General features: G+C 42.0%; 1 protein-coding gene across 1 annotated transcript; it reads right to left on the bottom strand.

The window, feature by feature from the left end:
- Window positions 1-831: 831 nt before the first annotated feature.
- Window positions 832-16,468, bottom strand: azin1b (antizyme inhibitor 1b). The gene is made up of 12 exons (XM_084455361.1): window positions 16,317-16,468; window positions 14,895-15,037; window positions 12,356-12,552; window positions 11,834-12,007; window positions 10,826-10,998; window positions 9,551-9,679; window positions 9,249-9,330; window positions 8,563-8,637; window positions 6,310-6,475; window positions 4,532-4,647; window positions 4,115-4,326; window positions 832-3,157 (listed from the first exon to the last, which is right to left on the bottom strand). The coding sequence occupies exons 3-12, from the start codon at window positions 12,455-12,457 to the stop codon at window positions 3,082-3,084; spliced, it is 1,305 nt and encodes a 434-aa protein (XP_084311487.1). The 5' UTR covers window positions 12,458-12,552; window positions 14,895-15,037; window positions 16,317-16,468; the 3' UTR covers window positions 832-3,081.
- Window positions 16,469-19,027: the final 2,559 nt, after the last annotated feature.

A 19,027-nucleotide genomic window follows, 5' to 3' on the forward strand; every position in this document is an offset into this window, starting at 1 on the left:
TGGCAAAATCGTCAGGGAGAATGATAGGAGGAGGGGATGGGGGTTAAAGGAGTGAAGAAAACGTTTCAAAGAGTTTTTTAGGATTGGAAGCAGAGGTTCGAATTTTAGAGCAGAAAGCAGCTTTAGCAACACATAATGAGGAGGAAAAAGTGGTAAGAAGGTAGGAAGGTCCTCTGGGAGTTTGCCTTTTCTCCATATACATTATCACTCTCACACAGTACAAGCTCTATTACATTACCTAAAATGCAGTAACACATAAGATATGAGTATCTTATGGCAAATTGACAAGTTTCATGTTAACTTGTTTTGTGGCCTTTAGTCTAACTGGCTCACAATCTTCGAGAAATGTGGCATTAACCATACTAGTAAAAGTCGTAAAAGTAAAATGCAATATGTGAGGCATTAGCTTTTCATCACTGGTTACAAATTTGTAGACGAAAGTGCACCTCAAGAGGGCAGGACTTAGCAATAGGGTGAAGGCTGTACCATTTGTCACAGACCAAATTAAGAAGATGACCGTAGGCAAGCGCACACAAGATTAAAGGTACCCAATGTAGTTTTTGACCACTAGTATGCGCTCTAGAGCAAATTTGAGAAGGTGGTCCCCGAAAATTGTGTACTACGTCATTGCGTCAATACACGGAGCACATAATAGTGACGTTTCACACGTCTTTGTTTTCAAAACATTAGCGAAATATCATTTTGCGAAGAAATTACAAGGTAGGAAAGACATTCAAGTGATCAACATGTTTATTAGACTACAAGGAACCATATAATCGAGGAATTTCGAAAATAAACAAAGAACTGATTGTTTTGATTCACGTTTTGTTGGGTACCTTTAAGTTCTGGATTGCATTAACCATTTGGCTGTCATCACCATAGGGACCTAACAGTGCCTAACAGGCTCCGGCTCACATACGGTTCATGTTTACAACAATATGAAGCTAGCCAGGCAGCTTGTGTTTAAACAGTCTGTGTGCTATTCGTTCAGTTTGGGAAATCTGTTTGATCATTCTCAGCTGTACTTGATTGCCGAGGACTAATAAATCAAATTGTTTAACTTCAAATTAGCACTTTCTGTTTCATGTTACTTTCACTACAATATCCAGTCCAGAAAGAAAACATAAATAAATAAAATACAACAGGACAAAAGGGTTTCAGTCAAAGAGATGTATTAAATTAATCACTTTCATTACTTAAACAAGCACAATTTACAGTCAAAAACAGGCAATGGTCCATTAGTGCCTTAGAAAGTAATTTACAATACATTACTTTTTTCAACAGGGGGCAAGATTTTTTAAAAGTTCAGTCAGCTCAGCTTTATCTTATGTTAACACTTAGCTGTACACGATTCCATGTTGAAGCTCACATCTCACAATAAGAGGCATGAGGAGGAATTGCTCTGTATACTAGGACAATCCAGGGGTGCACTCAGTGCCATGAATTATTAGGGACGTGGTAGATATAAATGTAATGCTTAGAGCCGATGCCAATCCCCGTTTTCATGTACAACCGTCGTCTATAACAGCACTGTTAACAGTTCTCCTTTCTGAGCGGACCCCAGTTGTCTTTCACAGCAGTTAACAGCTCACTTTTCTGATCAGTTGTGTGCTTGTGGTGGCGCGTGTGCTGTTGTACTAGCAAAAATAGCCATGTATAGAACTGCAGCAGCAAGGATGAGATCAGAAAACAGGATAGGAAACTTGAATTATGAATGGAAGATGGTAGAATAGGCTCAGAAGCATCCAAACCACATGAAAGCGTAATCTGTGGATGTTGCAGGGCTGTAATAAGTGCATCCAATCATTTTGAGTTGGATTGAAGATTGGGTTGTTTACGTGCCTATCAACATGCCCAGCAAGTGTCAGTTTTCCCCCAGTTTGGAGGAGTGGCTTTGGAGGGAGGCCTGAATGGGGGGCAGGGATTTTGTCGGCTGCATTTTTCCAAAATCTTTGCTTGCTCCATCATGACTCAATGGGTAAGGGCAATAGTATCAGGCCTACAGGAGAGCCTAGAGGTCAACTTAGAGTTCAGACAAAGACTATGGCTTGTTAACACATATCCATCACAATTCCTTAACATGCCTTTCTAATAGTGAGTGAGCACAGAGGTTACAATGGCGATCACAGCACACTTATCCAAGTAGCGTTAAAAAATACATCAATATCTTATCAGGGAATACCGTTAAATGAGTCACAGCATGTACTAAAGGAAACACATTTGTAGTTAGAGCTTAAACACGCTCCAGTGTTCTACAAATCCAATAAATAAACCCAAAGGTGAATTGCAATAAAGGATGGTTAATGTTAGCCTGGCAACCCATCCCCAAATCGCTCTGCACAATTTTCCATATTCTCCACGGGTTTAATTCTATTCACTCCATATTTTGAAATATGGAGTGAATGACAGTGCAGTGAAATAGAATTGAGGATAGGTCACCAGGCTAGGTTAATGTCATCATGTCACAATGTAAGATAGCGATTTCACTCAGGTTTACTATGCTACGACGGTGGGGGGGGGGGGGGGGGGGGGGTGGTAAAAGCGCATTATGTAGTACTGATTTTAAATACTCCATTTCTTGAAAATCATCTTACATAGACAAATGCATCATGTTGAACAGACAACTGATTTACAAGACTGTCAACAGTTAATCAATACATAATAGAATTAAATCAATTGTACATTTATGTAAACTGTATTTGATTCGGAAACCCCAAACGGTGGGATCCCATCTCTGCGGTCGTCCATTTTGTTGCATAATGTAATTCGTAAGTAGGCTGGTCTCGTAGCTGACAGTAATTTTGAGTAAGAGGGAGGAGCCTATAGAGGGAGAAGGCGGGATAATTACTTTTTTTTCTATTCCAGACACAATTTTGAGAATTGATGTATGGAACGCCAATCATTTCCTGTTTCCACGAAAACTAAACACCAGTCTGTTTTTCACTTGAACACTGTATTTTTTTCCAAGGCGGTTGGAATGTTGACCACATTTGGACCCCGGCCTCTTGCCCCCCTTCGGCTAGGCGATCTCTCTGATGTTGCAAGGGAGAGGGCGAAGGTAGGCTTCAGCCCTGAGGACGGTTACATGCTGTACTGGACCATGGAGAAGTTCTTCAAAGCGCTGTCCAGAGTCACCCCTGCCTCCTGCATCTCGTACCTGCAGGAACACCAGTGCATCCATATTAATTCAACATATGCACACAGGATTAAAGGACAATGCTCGTTTTTGACAACCTGGACCTTATTTACGACATATTATAAGACGTTTGACTCACCGAGATCACTTTGGTGTAGTTCGGAGGCAGAAGAAATTTAAAATCCAGCGCGAGCCAGTATATCCATGTAATGGCGGTGATCGGGGCAACGAGAATGCAGCTTCTAAAAATCTATTTTCTGCCGCGAAACGGTTGTTTTCATCAATCTGTCTGGATGAATCGCTAGTTGTGCTTACATAGAGCATAACTGTTGTGGTTTTCACATGCCATGATCTTTAGAAACGTCTTTAGAAACGAAATAGCTTCCTCACTTGCTCCAGCACTAATGCGCACAGCGCGCAATCGTTGCTCCAGCACGCTGTGCGCATGCGTGCTGGAGCAAGTGAGGAAGCTATTTCGTGTCTAACGACGTTTCTAAAGATCATATTACAGAGGCATGGGAAATACCACAACAGGCCTATGCTCTCTATGTAAGCACAACTAGCGATTCATAAAGACAGATTGATGAAAACAACCGTTTCGCGGCAGAAAATAGATTTTTAGAAGCTGCATTCTCGTTGCCCCGATCACCGCCATTACATGGATATACTGGCTCGCGCTGGATTTTACATTTCTTCTACAGGCCTCCGAACTACACCAAAGTGATCTCGGTGAGTCAAAGGTCTTATAATATGTCGTAAATAAGGTCCAGGTTGTCAAAAACGAGCATTGTCCTTTAAGACTGGACTGTCAATTTGTGTTTTGCCTGATGGACAAGGTCAAGACTTTGAGGAACGAAGGTTAATGTTAGAACGGTGCCAGATGACAATGTCGCACCAAAACACCTTTTGCCCCCACAACACCACACCACCATCCCTCAAAAGTCCACACGCCATCATTCCCCGCAAGACTCCACTTACCAGTCACACGTGGAGATGGTGTAGTAGACGGGCGGTCTGCTGGCGTCGCTGCTGGCGTCCTCCAGGCCGCTGGCTCCCATGCCGCTGAACACCAGCCACTCCCCGACGGTCAGCTCCGGCAGCAGACAGCGCTCCACCACCTGGTCCAGCTGGTCACATGATGGTCCCCACAGGCTGCTGGGAAACACAGGCTCCTCAGCAGACAGGGGCCTCTGCAGGAGAGGCAGAACAAGGTGACAAACGTTAGGAGCTAGTCCATCCGTTTGTCCATTAAAAACACAAAACACATTCATTCACTTCGTCCTTCTGAGTGATGCCCAAGAGTGCTCCCTGTTTCATTCATGTTGCCATCACTATCAGACTGCTCCAAATCTCCTCTGGAGAAGTAAGGAGGTCTGGTCCTGAGGGCGTACTGACCTTGTGCACAGATGGAACAGGGATGGTGCTTCCTAGCAGCTTGCGTCCGAACGACCCGTACACACCGTCGTTCATGTAGTACAGGAACTCTGGCTCGTCGTTGGGGCTCAGCCCATCTGGAGGAACAGGAAATCGCATCAGGAGAGGAAAAAGGCAGCCATGTTGAACATACATCAGCAAGCCGAGCACGCCACAGACTGCACATAGCATCTGAATAGGGAATTATCCCAGCGAGTCAACCGTTTACTCACAAGCATTAACTTTTGTACAGACGGAGATCAAATGTGTGCATACTGTTCCATCTTACTATAATCTCTCCCGCTCTCTCACCTCTCTCGACCCCGCTCTCTGTACCTCTCTCGACCGAAATCTGTCTGTGTGTCTGCCTGTATCCTGATTTGCTTGAAAATCAGGCACGGTATGAAGTTGAGTTGGCAGGCGTATTGCTTAGGATGTGCATGTGTCGTTTTGTTAAGTTGTTTGAATCTGCGCCACGAGAAATCGGTTCCGCGTGGCACGTGTTAACGGTCAAGGGTCGCTGGCACAGAACTAGAAAATTAGAAATTAGAAAAACAGTGCTTATATTAGTGTCCTTTACCCAGTGAAACCTATAGATATAGATATTACATTAACCTGGTATGAATTAGGGATTTCAACGGTTAACCGGTGAGAATATTTTGACCAGTTACAAATGTCGGTCTATAGATTAATTTGCAAACGCCCACCGCTAACTTTCTGCCTTTGCTATTCTAGTTAGATAGCCTGTTTGCTAAGTTGATTGAATAGGCTACCAAAGATGTTAGACAGCTAACGATAGCACTGTGTCGTGTTTTTGCAGACTGGAGTATTCGCTAGCTGATAGCTAGCTAATGTTAACTAGTGCTAACGTTCGCTGTCTCTTTGCAGTCTTGCCAAAAACCGACCATCGCCAGAACAGCCTTACAGGCAGACATAATTTTAGCTAGCCAGACAGCCAGGGTCGCTAACATTAAAGGCCCTACGAGGAGTTTCAGGAAGCGGAAGTGTTTTCCGCCCAAAAAGACCACATTTCCCATGAGCCTCCCAGATCTCATAAACCTTAGCTACCTGAGCCGGGTGTTTTGAAGACGGAACGATGGCCACCTACGTGGTAATTACATAGGTCTAACTAGTAACGTTACTTTTGACAATATATAGCGGTCATATTTTAATTATTCTTCATCTTGTCGGCGGTGTAGGCTACTGCAGTAAATCGTTTCGCCATTCCAAGGAAGTTCTGAACGACCCAACCACAAAGTAATAATCAAAAATAAACTACATACAAGAAACGACATTTGTTTAAAATGGACACATAAACAAGTGTGGGTAATGTAGATTCACCCACATTAAAATGAGACTGTAACCAAAAATAAACTCCTCGGGGTCCCTTTAACAGTTAGACACGGTAACGTTAGCTCTGCATAGCTACTCCAACGCATTGAGCACCCTCAGATTCAACTAATATTAGCTATCTCACCTGTAAACTTATGCCTGACTAGATGATTGTTGACATCCCTAGTAAGTGTATTTTCATGAATAGGTTCAGAATGTGATTGTACGTATTATAAATAGAGAATTGCGCTTATGCTAAGCTAATGAAGCTAACCAGCTAGGGGAGTTGTTTCAAGTAGCCTAGTATTGTATGAGTTGTTTCAGGTATTCTATTGTATGAGCATAACGGCAACGGGCACTGACTGATCTAGTCAAATCAATGAAACAAAAAGAGTGATGAGAGAAAGATGGGTGATCTGGACCTGTACCTTGAGGAAGGCCGCTCCAGTCCCGCGCCATCACCTTCTTGCCAATCAGGTTGACGGCCAGGGTGAAGGCAGAGGACACGTAGAAGCTGCCAGGCTCAGCGATGACTTGCACCCCAGACAGAGGAGGGAAGTAGGCGTCCAACAGAGGCCCGATGGCACTTTCAATCTACAACAGACAAGACAGGAAGTCGCATCATTCGATCATGTGCAAGGATGTTTCCATCCAAAATGCCTTTCAACACATTTCTAAACATGACTCATTACAAAGGCAGCTATTTTCATCAAACAAAGGGTTACACCAAATGAAGTACTGTATTGACACGAATAAAACAGTTTTTTTCCATCTGAAACACCTGAAAAAATGGGGTCATCTTATATTCGAGGTCTAGACTTTTACATGTTATTATACATGGACAACAACAGGTGGCGCCAAATAGCCTGTTCCCCTCCTGACTGAAGCCAGCCAACGTTGCTCACAGCTCATGTTAGAGCACCATAGCCACAAGCTTGTTCACTCCTGTGTATTTTCAAACGAGAAAACTACAGCAGTGAAAAACAATCTGAGGCTGGTAATCACGAGTTTGTCCAGGGTTGCAAAATTCCGGGAATATTCAAAGCTGGAAACTTTCCATGGGAATTAACAGGAATTTATGGGAATTAACGGGAATAAACTGGGAATTTGGGGGTTATTTATACCAACTGTATTTACCTTGTCATAAACAGACATAAATATAAACATTTTGTTTTGTCATAAGCAGATATGCAGACAAACAATTCTAATAAAAAAAAAAAAAATGTCATTTTTTGCTTAATCTATTTGTGAGTAGAGCTTTAATGGATTTTACAGCCCTCTTAGTGTGCAGGATGCTAGGAATTAGGAACTGTGCACCGGATGGAAGAATGCACAGTACAGGGTTGAAATTCAACTGAATTTGCATTAAATCAGGTTGTTTTAACCAAGATCATGCTGCAAGAACTGCTTTTTTTCTCCCAAAACTAGGCTACATTTAAGTTCCCTGTTATAGCGGTCTGTTGTGGTGTATCAGTCTTATGCATTGTGTTCTGGTGCAGCTGCCCACAGTGAACTGGTGGTCTCACAGATGCGAGTATGGCCGGATCCCAGGGGGAGGGGCCTATTGGGGTTAGTTTAATCTCAGCTTGAGGGTTCGTCACATAACAGCAACCCTGTCTGGTGTTGGAATTACGATTGTGAGCTGAGAGCTCACAAAAAAAAGCTTTTTGTATGTAATATTACATACACATATAATGTGTATATATTTTATATATTGATTAGTGTCTCTGTTTTCTGAATGACAGATTTTTTTCAGCACTTTGAGATTGGTTCACAATGAAAAGTGCTTTATAAATAAAATTAAATAAAAAAAAATACAGTATGATTACTATTATTATAGTGACACATCTGATCAGATTCCAGGACGAAACAAGACAGATTAATCACTTGTACAGCCAGGAAGCATGTTTACACATCGGCTGTTAACGTTAGTCCTGCCCATAGAAATGCACTGATATTAGATGAGCAGGGAAGAGCAGAAAGATGCTAGCCTACTGGATTATTTTTTGGACTTCATACACTGGACATGGAATCAACTGTCACTCAAAAATCGTTGTTTACACAAAGTTATATTGATTAGATTAGATTCAACATTGCACTGTAGCCTACAGGTAACTCACTGGAACATCAAAACGCAATGAAATGCCATTGACATCGTAAATAGCTATTTTTTTATGAAATGCGTGTCATAATGATCCAATGACATGTCCCTTTGCATCTACATTAAACTAAGCTTTTCCACAGATTTTACAATTTTTTAATGATTATTTGCGGAAATATTGGGCTTTTCCCCATGGTTTTTCACGGCACCGACAGCTATGTTTCATATCACTGCCTCGATTCGCAAAGCATTGTGTGAATTTTCATCTACCCCTCGGTTTCAAGTCAGCACCTGAAAACCCTTGTTTTGGAGGGCTGTCTGAACGTCCACTAGCCCTCGATATGCTCCCTAGCCCTAGAAGCTAAAAGGAATGGGACAAACTACCCTACACGTGAACGTGGGCCAATGGTAGGGCCAAGGGCTAGGGCTAAGGGGGGTATTGGGATTGGGCCTTAGTCTATTAAAAGTATTTTTCAAAAAATGAGTCTTGAAAAGGGGGGGTCAACTTATAATCAGGGTTGTCTTATATTCGGGTCAATACAGTCATTTGAAACATTTTGACTTAAAGTTGTAAAGTTACCTGTTTCAGCTGGAACTCTGACCCAGTGAATCCACCACCGATATCCAGGATCTTCATGTTGAAACCTAGCTCCGCCTGAACACACGACCACACATCACATTATAACCCCTCAGGCTTAGAGAGCAACAGGTTACAAGAACAGCACAGACACAAAACTCATTGTGTGTGTGTTGGGGGGCGACTACGGATCGGTATCCGTCTTCCTTCATCACAGAATAAAGCTGCAAATCAATCCTAACATTTTACCCATGATTCATTACCACAAAGGGGAGATGCGTCATTCATGGGGAACAACATGCTTACTGTGCACTTGTTCAGAACTCTAGCCTCCTAGAGGAGCAAAGTAAACCTGAAGTACACTTCATGAGAATGCACCATCAACAGAGCTTTGTTCAAGCTGACTTCATACATTTCTTTGCACTAAAGTTACAGACATTTTGTTGTAAAAAAAATAATAAAATAATGTTTGCCGGCAGTCCATCAGAGATGCAATAATTTGGCACCTGGGGTGTATTTACTGGGTTATTGTAGTCAAATGATGGAAAAGTTGTTGAAAATTACAATCTTTTACACTGATATAATCAAAAATCGTTTTGAAATCGAATCATAATCCCAAGAATTGAAATTGAATGGAGATCACTAGCGATTCCCAGCCCTAATGTGAAGTATAAGTGGGGAGTACTCACCCCCATGTCAAACACACACCGGGCATCTGACAGGGCGTGGGAGTAGGCCTGGGGGTCCTTACAGGACGGGGGGATGTGGAACCTGACGACACAACATCAAGCTGGCAGAGTTAATGTCAAAACAGAAACATGGCACCAAAGCCAGCGCCACTAATACAGACTCTAATACAGATATTCATTCATCCTAAAGACCTAGTCATCATATTGCTCATTATATGACCATAATAAACAATGGTAATCTTACAATAGCATAATCTGTCATAATTTTTGACAGTGACAAAGACATACAATCCTGTACTTACGTTACTCCCACCACCTGTACACCCAGGTGCTTGGCGGCCTCCAGGAGGTGCCTGCAGCTCTTCAGGGAGCAGCCGAACGCCATGCTGGTCTCTGCGGCGTGCGCCTCTGTGGTCACCTGCAGCAGCAGCCTGGGACAGATGCCAAACATGAGCTACTGCCCTTAACTAACTTCAAACTAGCTGCAAACTACAACACTTTCCCCAAAAAGACCTGAGAGGAACGGTGGAAGTTGGTGAAACGCCGGTTTTATAATGAGCCCTTCCTCTTCCCAAAATGTGATCGCACCATCCCGTCCCGAACTCTACATGGGCTTTCCCACGGTAGAACCGAACGGTTGAGAACAGAGAGGATCGGATCCAAAGGTGTTTCCACCTGAAAACGGTTTGGCACAGAACGCTCACAAACCGTGCCGGCCCAGCCCAAATGTCTCGACATGGTTAGACAACCCTAACCTGACGTGCGCCAGATTGTTTGTTTCACACAACCATCTGGGAAAGGTTCATTGGAAACAGTTTGGAAAAGGGAAGACACTTTCAAAACTACTCCGCAGGTGATTGGATGAACCATCTGTCTATCACCATCTATTACAGGTAAATATAATTCTTACTGAAGCCATTTGGGAGAAGAGCGAAAACATCTTTTCTGCAGAGAAAAGCCTTCAGTGTCGTTCTCTCTTCTTTTCTTTCAATTAAGAAATACTCTCAAGATACAACTGATGCTGTAACAGCATCTATGTTAACCTCCGCTACTGTTATTTTAGAACAACCCTTCTCGCTGTTGTCACACCTAAACCACATCCGGTGTAGCTGCTAGTATTTCCTCAAAGAACACTGACTGGCCGATCGTTTACAAACAGATTTCTATGGAGCTTTGCCAGACTGATGTGTGGAGTGAAATGTGAGCTTGTGAGATCAGGATGGTCTCAGTGCAGCAGAACCATCAGACCATCCTGATGTTGAGAGCTCACATTCTGTTTCTCTCCGCAGATCCAAAAATTTGTTTTAATCATATTGAAATTGAATGAGTGACCCCAAGAACCGAAATTGAATCAAACTTGTGAAATCAATACCGATTCCCACCCCTAACACGCGGGCGCGACTCTCAACTCTGATACACAATGATTGCAATGATTAGATGAACAAAATCAATTGGTCTAACACCCTCGCTGCTTATTGACTTATAATAGCTAGTGAACGTCGGCGTAACACACGCGGTGTACCCCCCCTCCCACACACACAGTTCCTCTCCAATCCGAGGTTGTAGTGTGCACCTACTTGGCGTTGGGGTGAGATCGGGCAATCTTGCAGAGTTCCATCTGGCTGTCGCACACTAGGTGGTCGATGCCGTTCTTGGCGGCATGCTTGATGTGTGCCAGCTGTTTGCAAACTCCGGACAGGATGATGTTCTCAGGGGGAACGCCATGGTCAAGCACCAGGGAGACCTCAGTCTGAGAGACAGGCAAAGGCAGACACAGATCTATAACTATAACAACCCTGAACAACCCCATGAACTGCACAAGAGCCCTAAATAAAACATGTTACCTAAGCTTAAGTGTGCAACCTTTTGAGGTTTGTCACTCAATGATCCCATTAAACCAAATCAAGGGTATTTCACCAATCATATCAGCAGCTCATTTACCTCTTCCTAATATTCGTAAGTAAAACATTTGATTGTTTTCCTGTCGATCTTAAAATGAATCACAAAAGCATGAAGACCTGCACAAGGTCCGCAACTTATTTCCCTTAGTGGCCTCATACAGGCAGACAGACAGACGATACAAATTTGGTAACTTCCCTCCCAGACACAATTCAAATTAATAACCTTTATTTAAACTCGACTTGACGCACACATTATGTCTGTACTGCAATGATAAAAGAATAAGATAACAGAGAGCAGCAGGTTAGGTAAACCCATAGGGCTGGGTTTAAAAAAAAAATCGATTCATCGATTCTGAATCGATTCAAATTCATGAATCCCAAAATCGATCTTTTATTTAATGAATGAATGAATAAATGAAGATATGAATAGTTCATTAATACATTCAATGATTCATTCATTCATTTTTGGAAATCAGTATCGATACCCAGCCCTAGTATTGATGTGTTGCATAACTTGGCAGTCATGTAATTAAGGTTACAGCTAAAAAAAAAAAACAGGTTTTAGTAACACTAACCGAATCGATATTGAATCGAATTGAATCGTGATAATCGATTCTGAACCTTGTGAATCGGAATCGAATCGATTCTTGAAATTCGACTGGATACCCAGCCCTATAAACCCACCTTGTTTGTGCAGACGAAGCTGAGGCCCAGAGAGGCCAGGATCTCGATGACCGCAGGGCTGCTGTTACATTTGACCGGGTAGTAGGGCCGCAGCTGGGGCGCCGCGCCCTGCCAGAGGACGTGCTGCCTCACCAACGCCCCGAGGTCACCCACCACAAACGCACTCTTCTCCACCTGGTGAACAGGAACTACATGAGTTTGCGTGACGTTGAAAGCACCAGAGTCAAATTAAGTTCTGACATGTGTTTGGAATAAGTCGATGTTCTTCTTAACTTCGATCCACTGCATCAAATAGAGTGTCCTACTGGCTTTTAACCAAAAGGATAGGATAAGATAGGTGGCACTGAGGTGGATTATTAAACCAAAAGTGTTTCCATGTACTTTGGCTTCTCCATCATATCGAGTTACAAAAGTGTAAGGACAGCCAAAAGAGGATTCAGATGTAGTCAACTTGAATAGGAACAAATACAAGCTAACCCACTTGCAAGGACACTTGGATTTTGATTCCCTTATTCCACTCACCAGTGCTTGCTCATAGATGTGTCCATCAATGACATCTTCAAGGGTTACTCCTCCCTCCAGAAGTTCAATCGTGTAGGTTGGTTCGTCAGTGAGTCCTTTCATCTCAACCGTATTCCGCAAATCCGACGAACATAAATAATAGTTCAACAAAGTCTAGGTCGACACTGAGCCTATGGGTCCTGCAGGTATGCAACAAACTGGACAGAAACAGACAGTGAAATGTACGTCAGTAACAATGTAATTTCACTAATGCAGGCCATGGGGTGCTAGTGTTACTCTTAGATCAGAGTGACTGTTCTCTTGTTTCTACTATGCGCACACTTTTCTAAATATCTGTTCATATTCTTTTGACATTATCCCCATTCAGTAGGCCACCTCTAAAGATATTATAGCTCCAAGTGTAGTGTACAACAATTTGTTCCATCATTAGCTCAAAACAGAGATACAAAAACCTTTTTGTAAAAGGAAAATATATAGACTTAAATGTCAAGAGTGGAAACAGCCCACTTCTGGAAATACTTCAGGCACATAAGATTCAAGCTTCTCTGGTGGGTGGCTAGGGTTTGAGATGACTCTAGCAGGCCAGGTCAAAGGTACAGCAGTGTTTCCCACAGGATCTGACCTGAGCTGTGGCAGGGGGAGAGGGTTGGGTCCGGACTCCGGAGGGGGGTTGACAAGCCAAGAAGTGCCTGATCTATCTAGCTTTCATCATGTTAGGTTAACTTTCGCTAGCTATCGTAAGTCAAATGAGACAAGCAGCTACCAGAAACACGCAGCTACAGATTGTTAGACAAGCAGCTACAAGAAACACGCAGCTAGTCTAGTAGACAGATCGTTAGCGAGCTGACAAAGTGTTAGTAGTGAGATTTTGTTGATTCGAGTAAAAGCTTTATCTATAATCATTGCAACACCAACTGGTTAGCTAGCTAGCCACACCAGACGATTGACAGGAGTCACGAGAGGATGATTTGAACTGCATCGGTAGTTGGAGACGCGTGTGTGTGTGTGTAGTGTGTGTGTGTGTAGCGTGTGTGTGTAGCAAGTGGGGCTAACAAGGATGTCGGTTGTAGAATGCGAGGGGGCAGACTGAAGCGACAAGGTCACAGGGCGCACTACAAAGCACACAACGTTAGCAGTATGGACATTATATTTTTTCAGATTTGGGAAGAGGAAGGTTTCATTATCGGTTGTTATATCTTGTTAACTCAGTTCAGTGTGTTTTATTATATGGTATGTGTCCTATAATGGCTTACTGGGATATAGATACCATATAGTTGCCTTACATTCAGGTAAAAGACTTGTAATTATCTATTTACTCATTTATGTTTGATAATGTGTTATGTTTCTTATAATTTAGTATATATGCTATGCATGTGCGTTCAGTAGAGCTGTCAACTGAGCTCAGAAATGATATTCGACTTTCTCTCTTAAATAATTTCAGAAAATCAAATATATTTGATTATTGGGTATTAGTATAATTGTTGTCATGTCGCCGCCTATTGTCATGAACAAGCACCAACGGAACTTTCAAAAACATTTGAAACAAATACACAAGTATTCAGCTAACGTTAATATCCAGTCAATATGGGTGACATTTAATTAGTGCAAACAGGGTCCTTTAATCAGGCCTATACATTGTTTTGTTTTCAGTTGGCTAGGATATAATGGCTATGTTGCCTGCCGATAAGACACACTCAGACTTTAAGATTTTAGATACAGCAGATACAATAGTTTTGCTGATTTTTGGCCATGTTGAAAAGATTGAATACTAATGTAATGTGTTTTGGCATGATTAGAAGATGGACGAGATTCGGGAGGCTGTGTGACGCACGCTGATTTCTGGTAGCCTGTTAATCAAACCTACATTTTAAAGATCCATTTTTCCCCAAAGTCAACGACTAGTTGAAGTTCCGAGTATTTGTTCGACAGCCCTAGCGCTCAGTAACACGATCCCACGAGGGAGTCCGCGGTGGTGTAGCAGTCTAGTGCATCCGCGTGGATGCAGCTGCCCACCTGGGGGCAGGGTTGGGATCCAGGGCTGGCCAGAGCAGAGTCTAACTGGATCCCCACAAGGAGAAACACATTGGGCAGTGCGTAGTTTAACTGGGCCTGGGGACTCGTGGGGACAGGTGTCGGAGTTACAGGAACGGGCACTGAGAGACCAGTAAGGTTGTGCAACAGGTTCTCATTAGCTAATTGGACACTAGGTCAGGTGAATTGGCTACTAAACTGGGAGGAAAAAAAAGAAAAGAAATATGTTTCTATGATATAGCTAATACAGTAAGCTAAACTTTCTTCCTCAACCATGTCGTTGAGACCAGAATTTTTACAATTCTTCTATATTGGCTCCAACAGGTGAACTGTTTTCTTGCTTCCATCTGGAAAATTTGTGGCAGGATCAGTTGCCTCTATATATATATATATCTCCATGAACTGTGGTGGGCTGCCACAGCTAAGCCTATGTATGGGAAGCACTGTGTATCTAAAGCATTTAGGGGGGGGAACAGTTGTTTTGATCCTGGTTGACAGGTGCACTTACATGGACAAGTCAGAGATGGACTTGTCCCACTATCAGCTAGGATCCCAAGGAGGCTCAGCGTTGCAGTCAAAGTGCTCCCGATAGAGGGCCGCCCCTAGGCCTTCTGGGTAGCGTTTATACACCCGTGCAGAAACAGGGGAGCCCTGAGGGGAAAGACAGAAGTCAGAAAATTAACTTAAACAGCATTGCAGTCTGTCCATAAGGACACCCTGTCCATATTAAGACTAAAGTGATAAATATATATTACATTACATTACAGTCATTTAGCAGACGCTTTTATCCAAAGCGACTAACAATAATTGCATTTAACGTAGGAAGAGCCAATCTACTACTACTTGCCAGAACTCACAAGTGCATCTTCTTTCTAAAACAAGTGACTAAGAGCATAATCTAGTGCTGAAGGCAAAGTGCAAGAATCACAATCTAAAGTACAGTGCAATATAATATAATACAATAAGTGCTTAGGTTGGAGGATTGTTGTAGTACTACTATTAAAAAATAACAATTTTACCAAAATATTAAAAAAATAATAACTGTGCAAATGGCAGCATGCTCCTTTAGTAGTGTGTAGTGCAGTGCCCTACAATCAGTAGTGGCTGACTGGTCTAAACAGCGCTCAATGTTAGGTAACTAGCTCACTAATAATCAAGCAAGCTCAATATTAGCCAGTCATAACAAGTAATTATGGCGGTTTGGTGAGTCGTTTTGCATATGGCTAATTTAAATATATTTATAAAATTATATATTTGTATAATATGTGTATAAAAACATGCGCTATTACAATAAGATTCACTGTTCACGAAATTAACAATGATATAGCTATAGTATATATATATATGATATATCTACTTCCTCCTGACCTGTCACATTCCCCTGCCCCCTGTGTCACTGCAATAAGAGTTACACTCCCAACCCTTACTAGATAGTTAGCTTTCTCTACCTAGCTATAAGACTAATATGTGTACCTGTGTATCCAATTTCAGACAGCTATATCAGACAATAATATTACTCTAAAAACAAATAAACATGCTCAAACAGCGAGCAATTAAACGGGCAGAGACCGGTTTCTCATTCATTGAACGCAGAGACGCAGACATGCTTAGTAAGGAACTCCTAGTGAGCTAAGTGTGAGCTGTAAGAAAAGCTGACCCATTAATACCAAAACTCATTAGACAGACTCAAGACTAACTTGTTTTATTCTAGGAGCGATATTTATAGTGTACAATTGAAAACAGAACATAATTAATAGCGATATTTCTTCACAGAAAGGGGAACGTTGAGTAACGGACGGTCGGCCGTGCGCTCGAGCCAGTCGAGAGAGCCGCGAGCCCGCCATGTTGCGCTGCTGCTCGCGCGAGCTGGCCGTTACCTCAGATTCACCTCAGATTCAAAAACCCAACCGACATCTGTTCTACTACTCACGTGAGATAACGGCCAGAATGTTCTGGAAAATCGTCTTCTCTTTTTCGGCGGAATTTTCAAAGAGTAGTGGGCCCAACAATGTAAGAAAGAAAAAGGCCTGATTTTGCCATATGTTTAGATGACGGGAGCACTGGAGATCTACCGCTGGTCTCTCCCTCTGGGTCTCTGGAGTGGGAGGAGAGCTGCTGGGAAGGAAGGTGATCAACAGCTCCGAGGCGGGGCCTCCCTCGCCTCAACCAATCATCGATCAGAATCAACAGCTCCGAGGCGGGGCCTCCCTCGCCTGAACCAATGATCTATCAGAATCAACAGCTCCGAGGCGGGGCCTCCCTCGCCTGAACCAATCATCTATCAGAATCAACAGCTCCGAGGCGTGGCCTCCCTCGCCTCAACCAATCATCATCATACATTTCAAGCAAATACCAAATATGTATTTCCGAATACAATACAAGCGACACTCATTTTTTGAAGTTCACTTTTGTCTTGTTACGTAACGCGTTGTTAACCCTCAAACTGCTCATGACTACAGTGTTACAACAATGATGGCTGTATAGCCTAAGCCTACTATTCATTTTCTATAATTGAATCATTTTTGAAAATTAAACAACGGCTTTTCCGTTGCCTGTGTCATTTTGACTTGCAATGAATATGAGAAAAGCTCTTGAATATACTTTAAATTATATTACCATTCAAACGACTTTAGCTAAAGTTTCATTCCGGATAGGGCACCACATCCCCACGGTCACCTGTTAGTGCTTGTATGTCGGTTGCTCAGCTGTGACTTCATGTCAATCCACACATGAACACAGAAATACAACTGAAATGAAGAAAGATCTAATCCATTGGTCACTCAAGAGGTCATCCATAATCCTAATCAATTGGTCAACAAAATCCTCTCATCTACACCCCTGTTGGGCAAATAATGACAGAAACACTTATATTATGAATATCTTCTCTGACATAAACAATGTCCATAAAACACTGAAACACCGAACAGCGGTAAACACCGGGGTGTGACAGAAACTTTGTACTCCTATATAAAGTTGTACAGTAGCCTGTGTGTCAATGCCTCTGCAGCACTGATGTGAACTTTGGCAGAAGCAACTTGTTTGGCACTTTGGTAAAGCTAGGTAATGTTCATTTTAATCGAACTAGTTATACGTAATGATAATGTAGAGTAAAATGTAAACATACCAAACATGTCTATTCTATTCTATTCTGGAAATGTGATACATGTATCAAGATATTATGAAAAGTGACCTACTCATTGGCAAAACTGAATATATGTTTGCAAATAATGTGCTTTAACATGTACAGAAAAGATGTAACTGAATTTGATGACAATAATAGAAGTCATTAGTCCAAACTGTACTTACCTTTGTTTGCTAGTTGTAAAGGTTCAATGAAATGGTTGGGTGATTCAGAGTAGTTGAATCTATGAAATGTTCATTGCAATTCATAGATATATATATATATATATCTAGTAGGACTCAGAATGCCAGGTAGTTGTTCAGGGCAAGCAACAAGGACCTCAGTCACTCACAACCATATCCCAGACATACTTTAGAGAGAGAGGGGGAGAGAGAAAGAGAGAGAGAGAGAGGGGGAGAGAGAAAGAGAGAGAGAGAGAGGGGGAGAGAGAAAGAGAGAGAGAGAGCCATGGAGGACGGTTAATGATAGCTCTCATTGATATTTCTAATAAAACATTTAAAAAAGTAATTGGTGATTGGTCCTGAAGATATTTGAGTGCAAGAATAGAGCCCTCTGTTTATTTTTGGTTGAGAGAGTGCTTGAATATGTGAATGGGTATGAATCACATGCTGTAAAAGCATCTCTTTATCAACCAAATGAATTACATTTTCAATTTTGGTATAGAGCCAATGACATTGTTTTCCATTTCATCAGAACCTGTTCTTTGGAGTCACTTGATTATGACATAGATTATTAGCAAACACTTTTTTTTTTACTCACACAATGCTTAACTGGCATAACTAAGCACTGAACATATTAATGATCATGATGCACTGCCAACTTCTTTTGCCTTGGAACACAGCAAGCAGACCTTTCTTAACAGATTTAAGAGCTTATTGCATATTTGAGGACCAATTAACACTTGACATCATGTGCATTGTATAAAGATACTGTGCCCCCCGAATGTGTTTATGTTGTGATTTCACAATTAAATGTATCTTGCTTTACTCAACATAAAGTTTGGGAGTATAGATATATACAACAGCAGTGATAAGAACATCATAATGAAGTGTTGCTCAAACATAAAACCTTTCTCTTGACATTCAAGTCATCTGACTTGACACGTCTCACCCTTGCATTCCAGGAATATAAAGCACAGGTTTATCTGTGAACCTCTTTATCTTTATTTACAAGTCTAGTCTACCTTGCTTGATCCTCTCATTCTGTTTTCTGATTGGCCAGCTACCACAAGGGACATTCTGTGTTTGTAACCAACATGGCCCAGAAAAAATGGATTCTGAAAAGACCCTTTTGGCAACATTACTCAAGCACAAGACCCAGACAGTTGGAAGGCTGGGAGGTCCTTTTATATTTAGAAACTGACTGTTTAGGGCCGAGTCATTAATCAGGCTTTGGTGTAGCAGACACACCTCGAATAGTTTTGATTTATTTAACTTGCCATGTTTTATTCTGTAAATAATAGTAATACATAGCTCGATGTGTTTACAGCGAAGCAGAGT

This window comes from Borostomias antarcticus, assembly GCF_949987555.1.
Source record: "Borostomias antarcticus genome assembly, chromosome: 21".
NCBI classification, from domain to species: Eukaryota; Metazoa; Chordata; class Actinopteri; order Stomiiformes; family Stomiidae; genus Borostomias; species Borostomias antarcticus.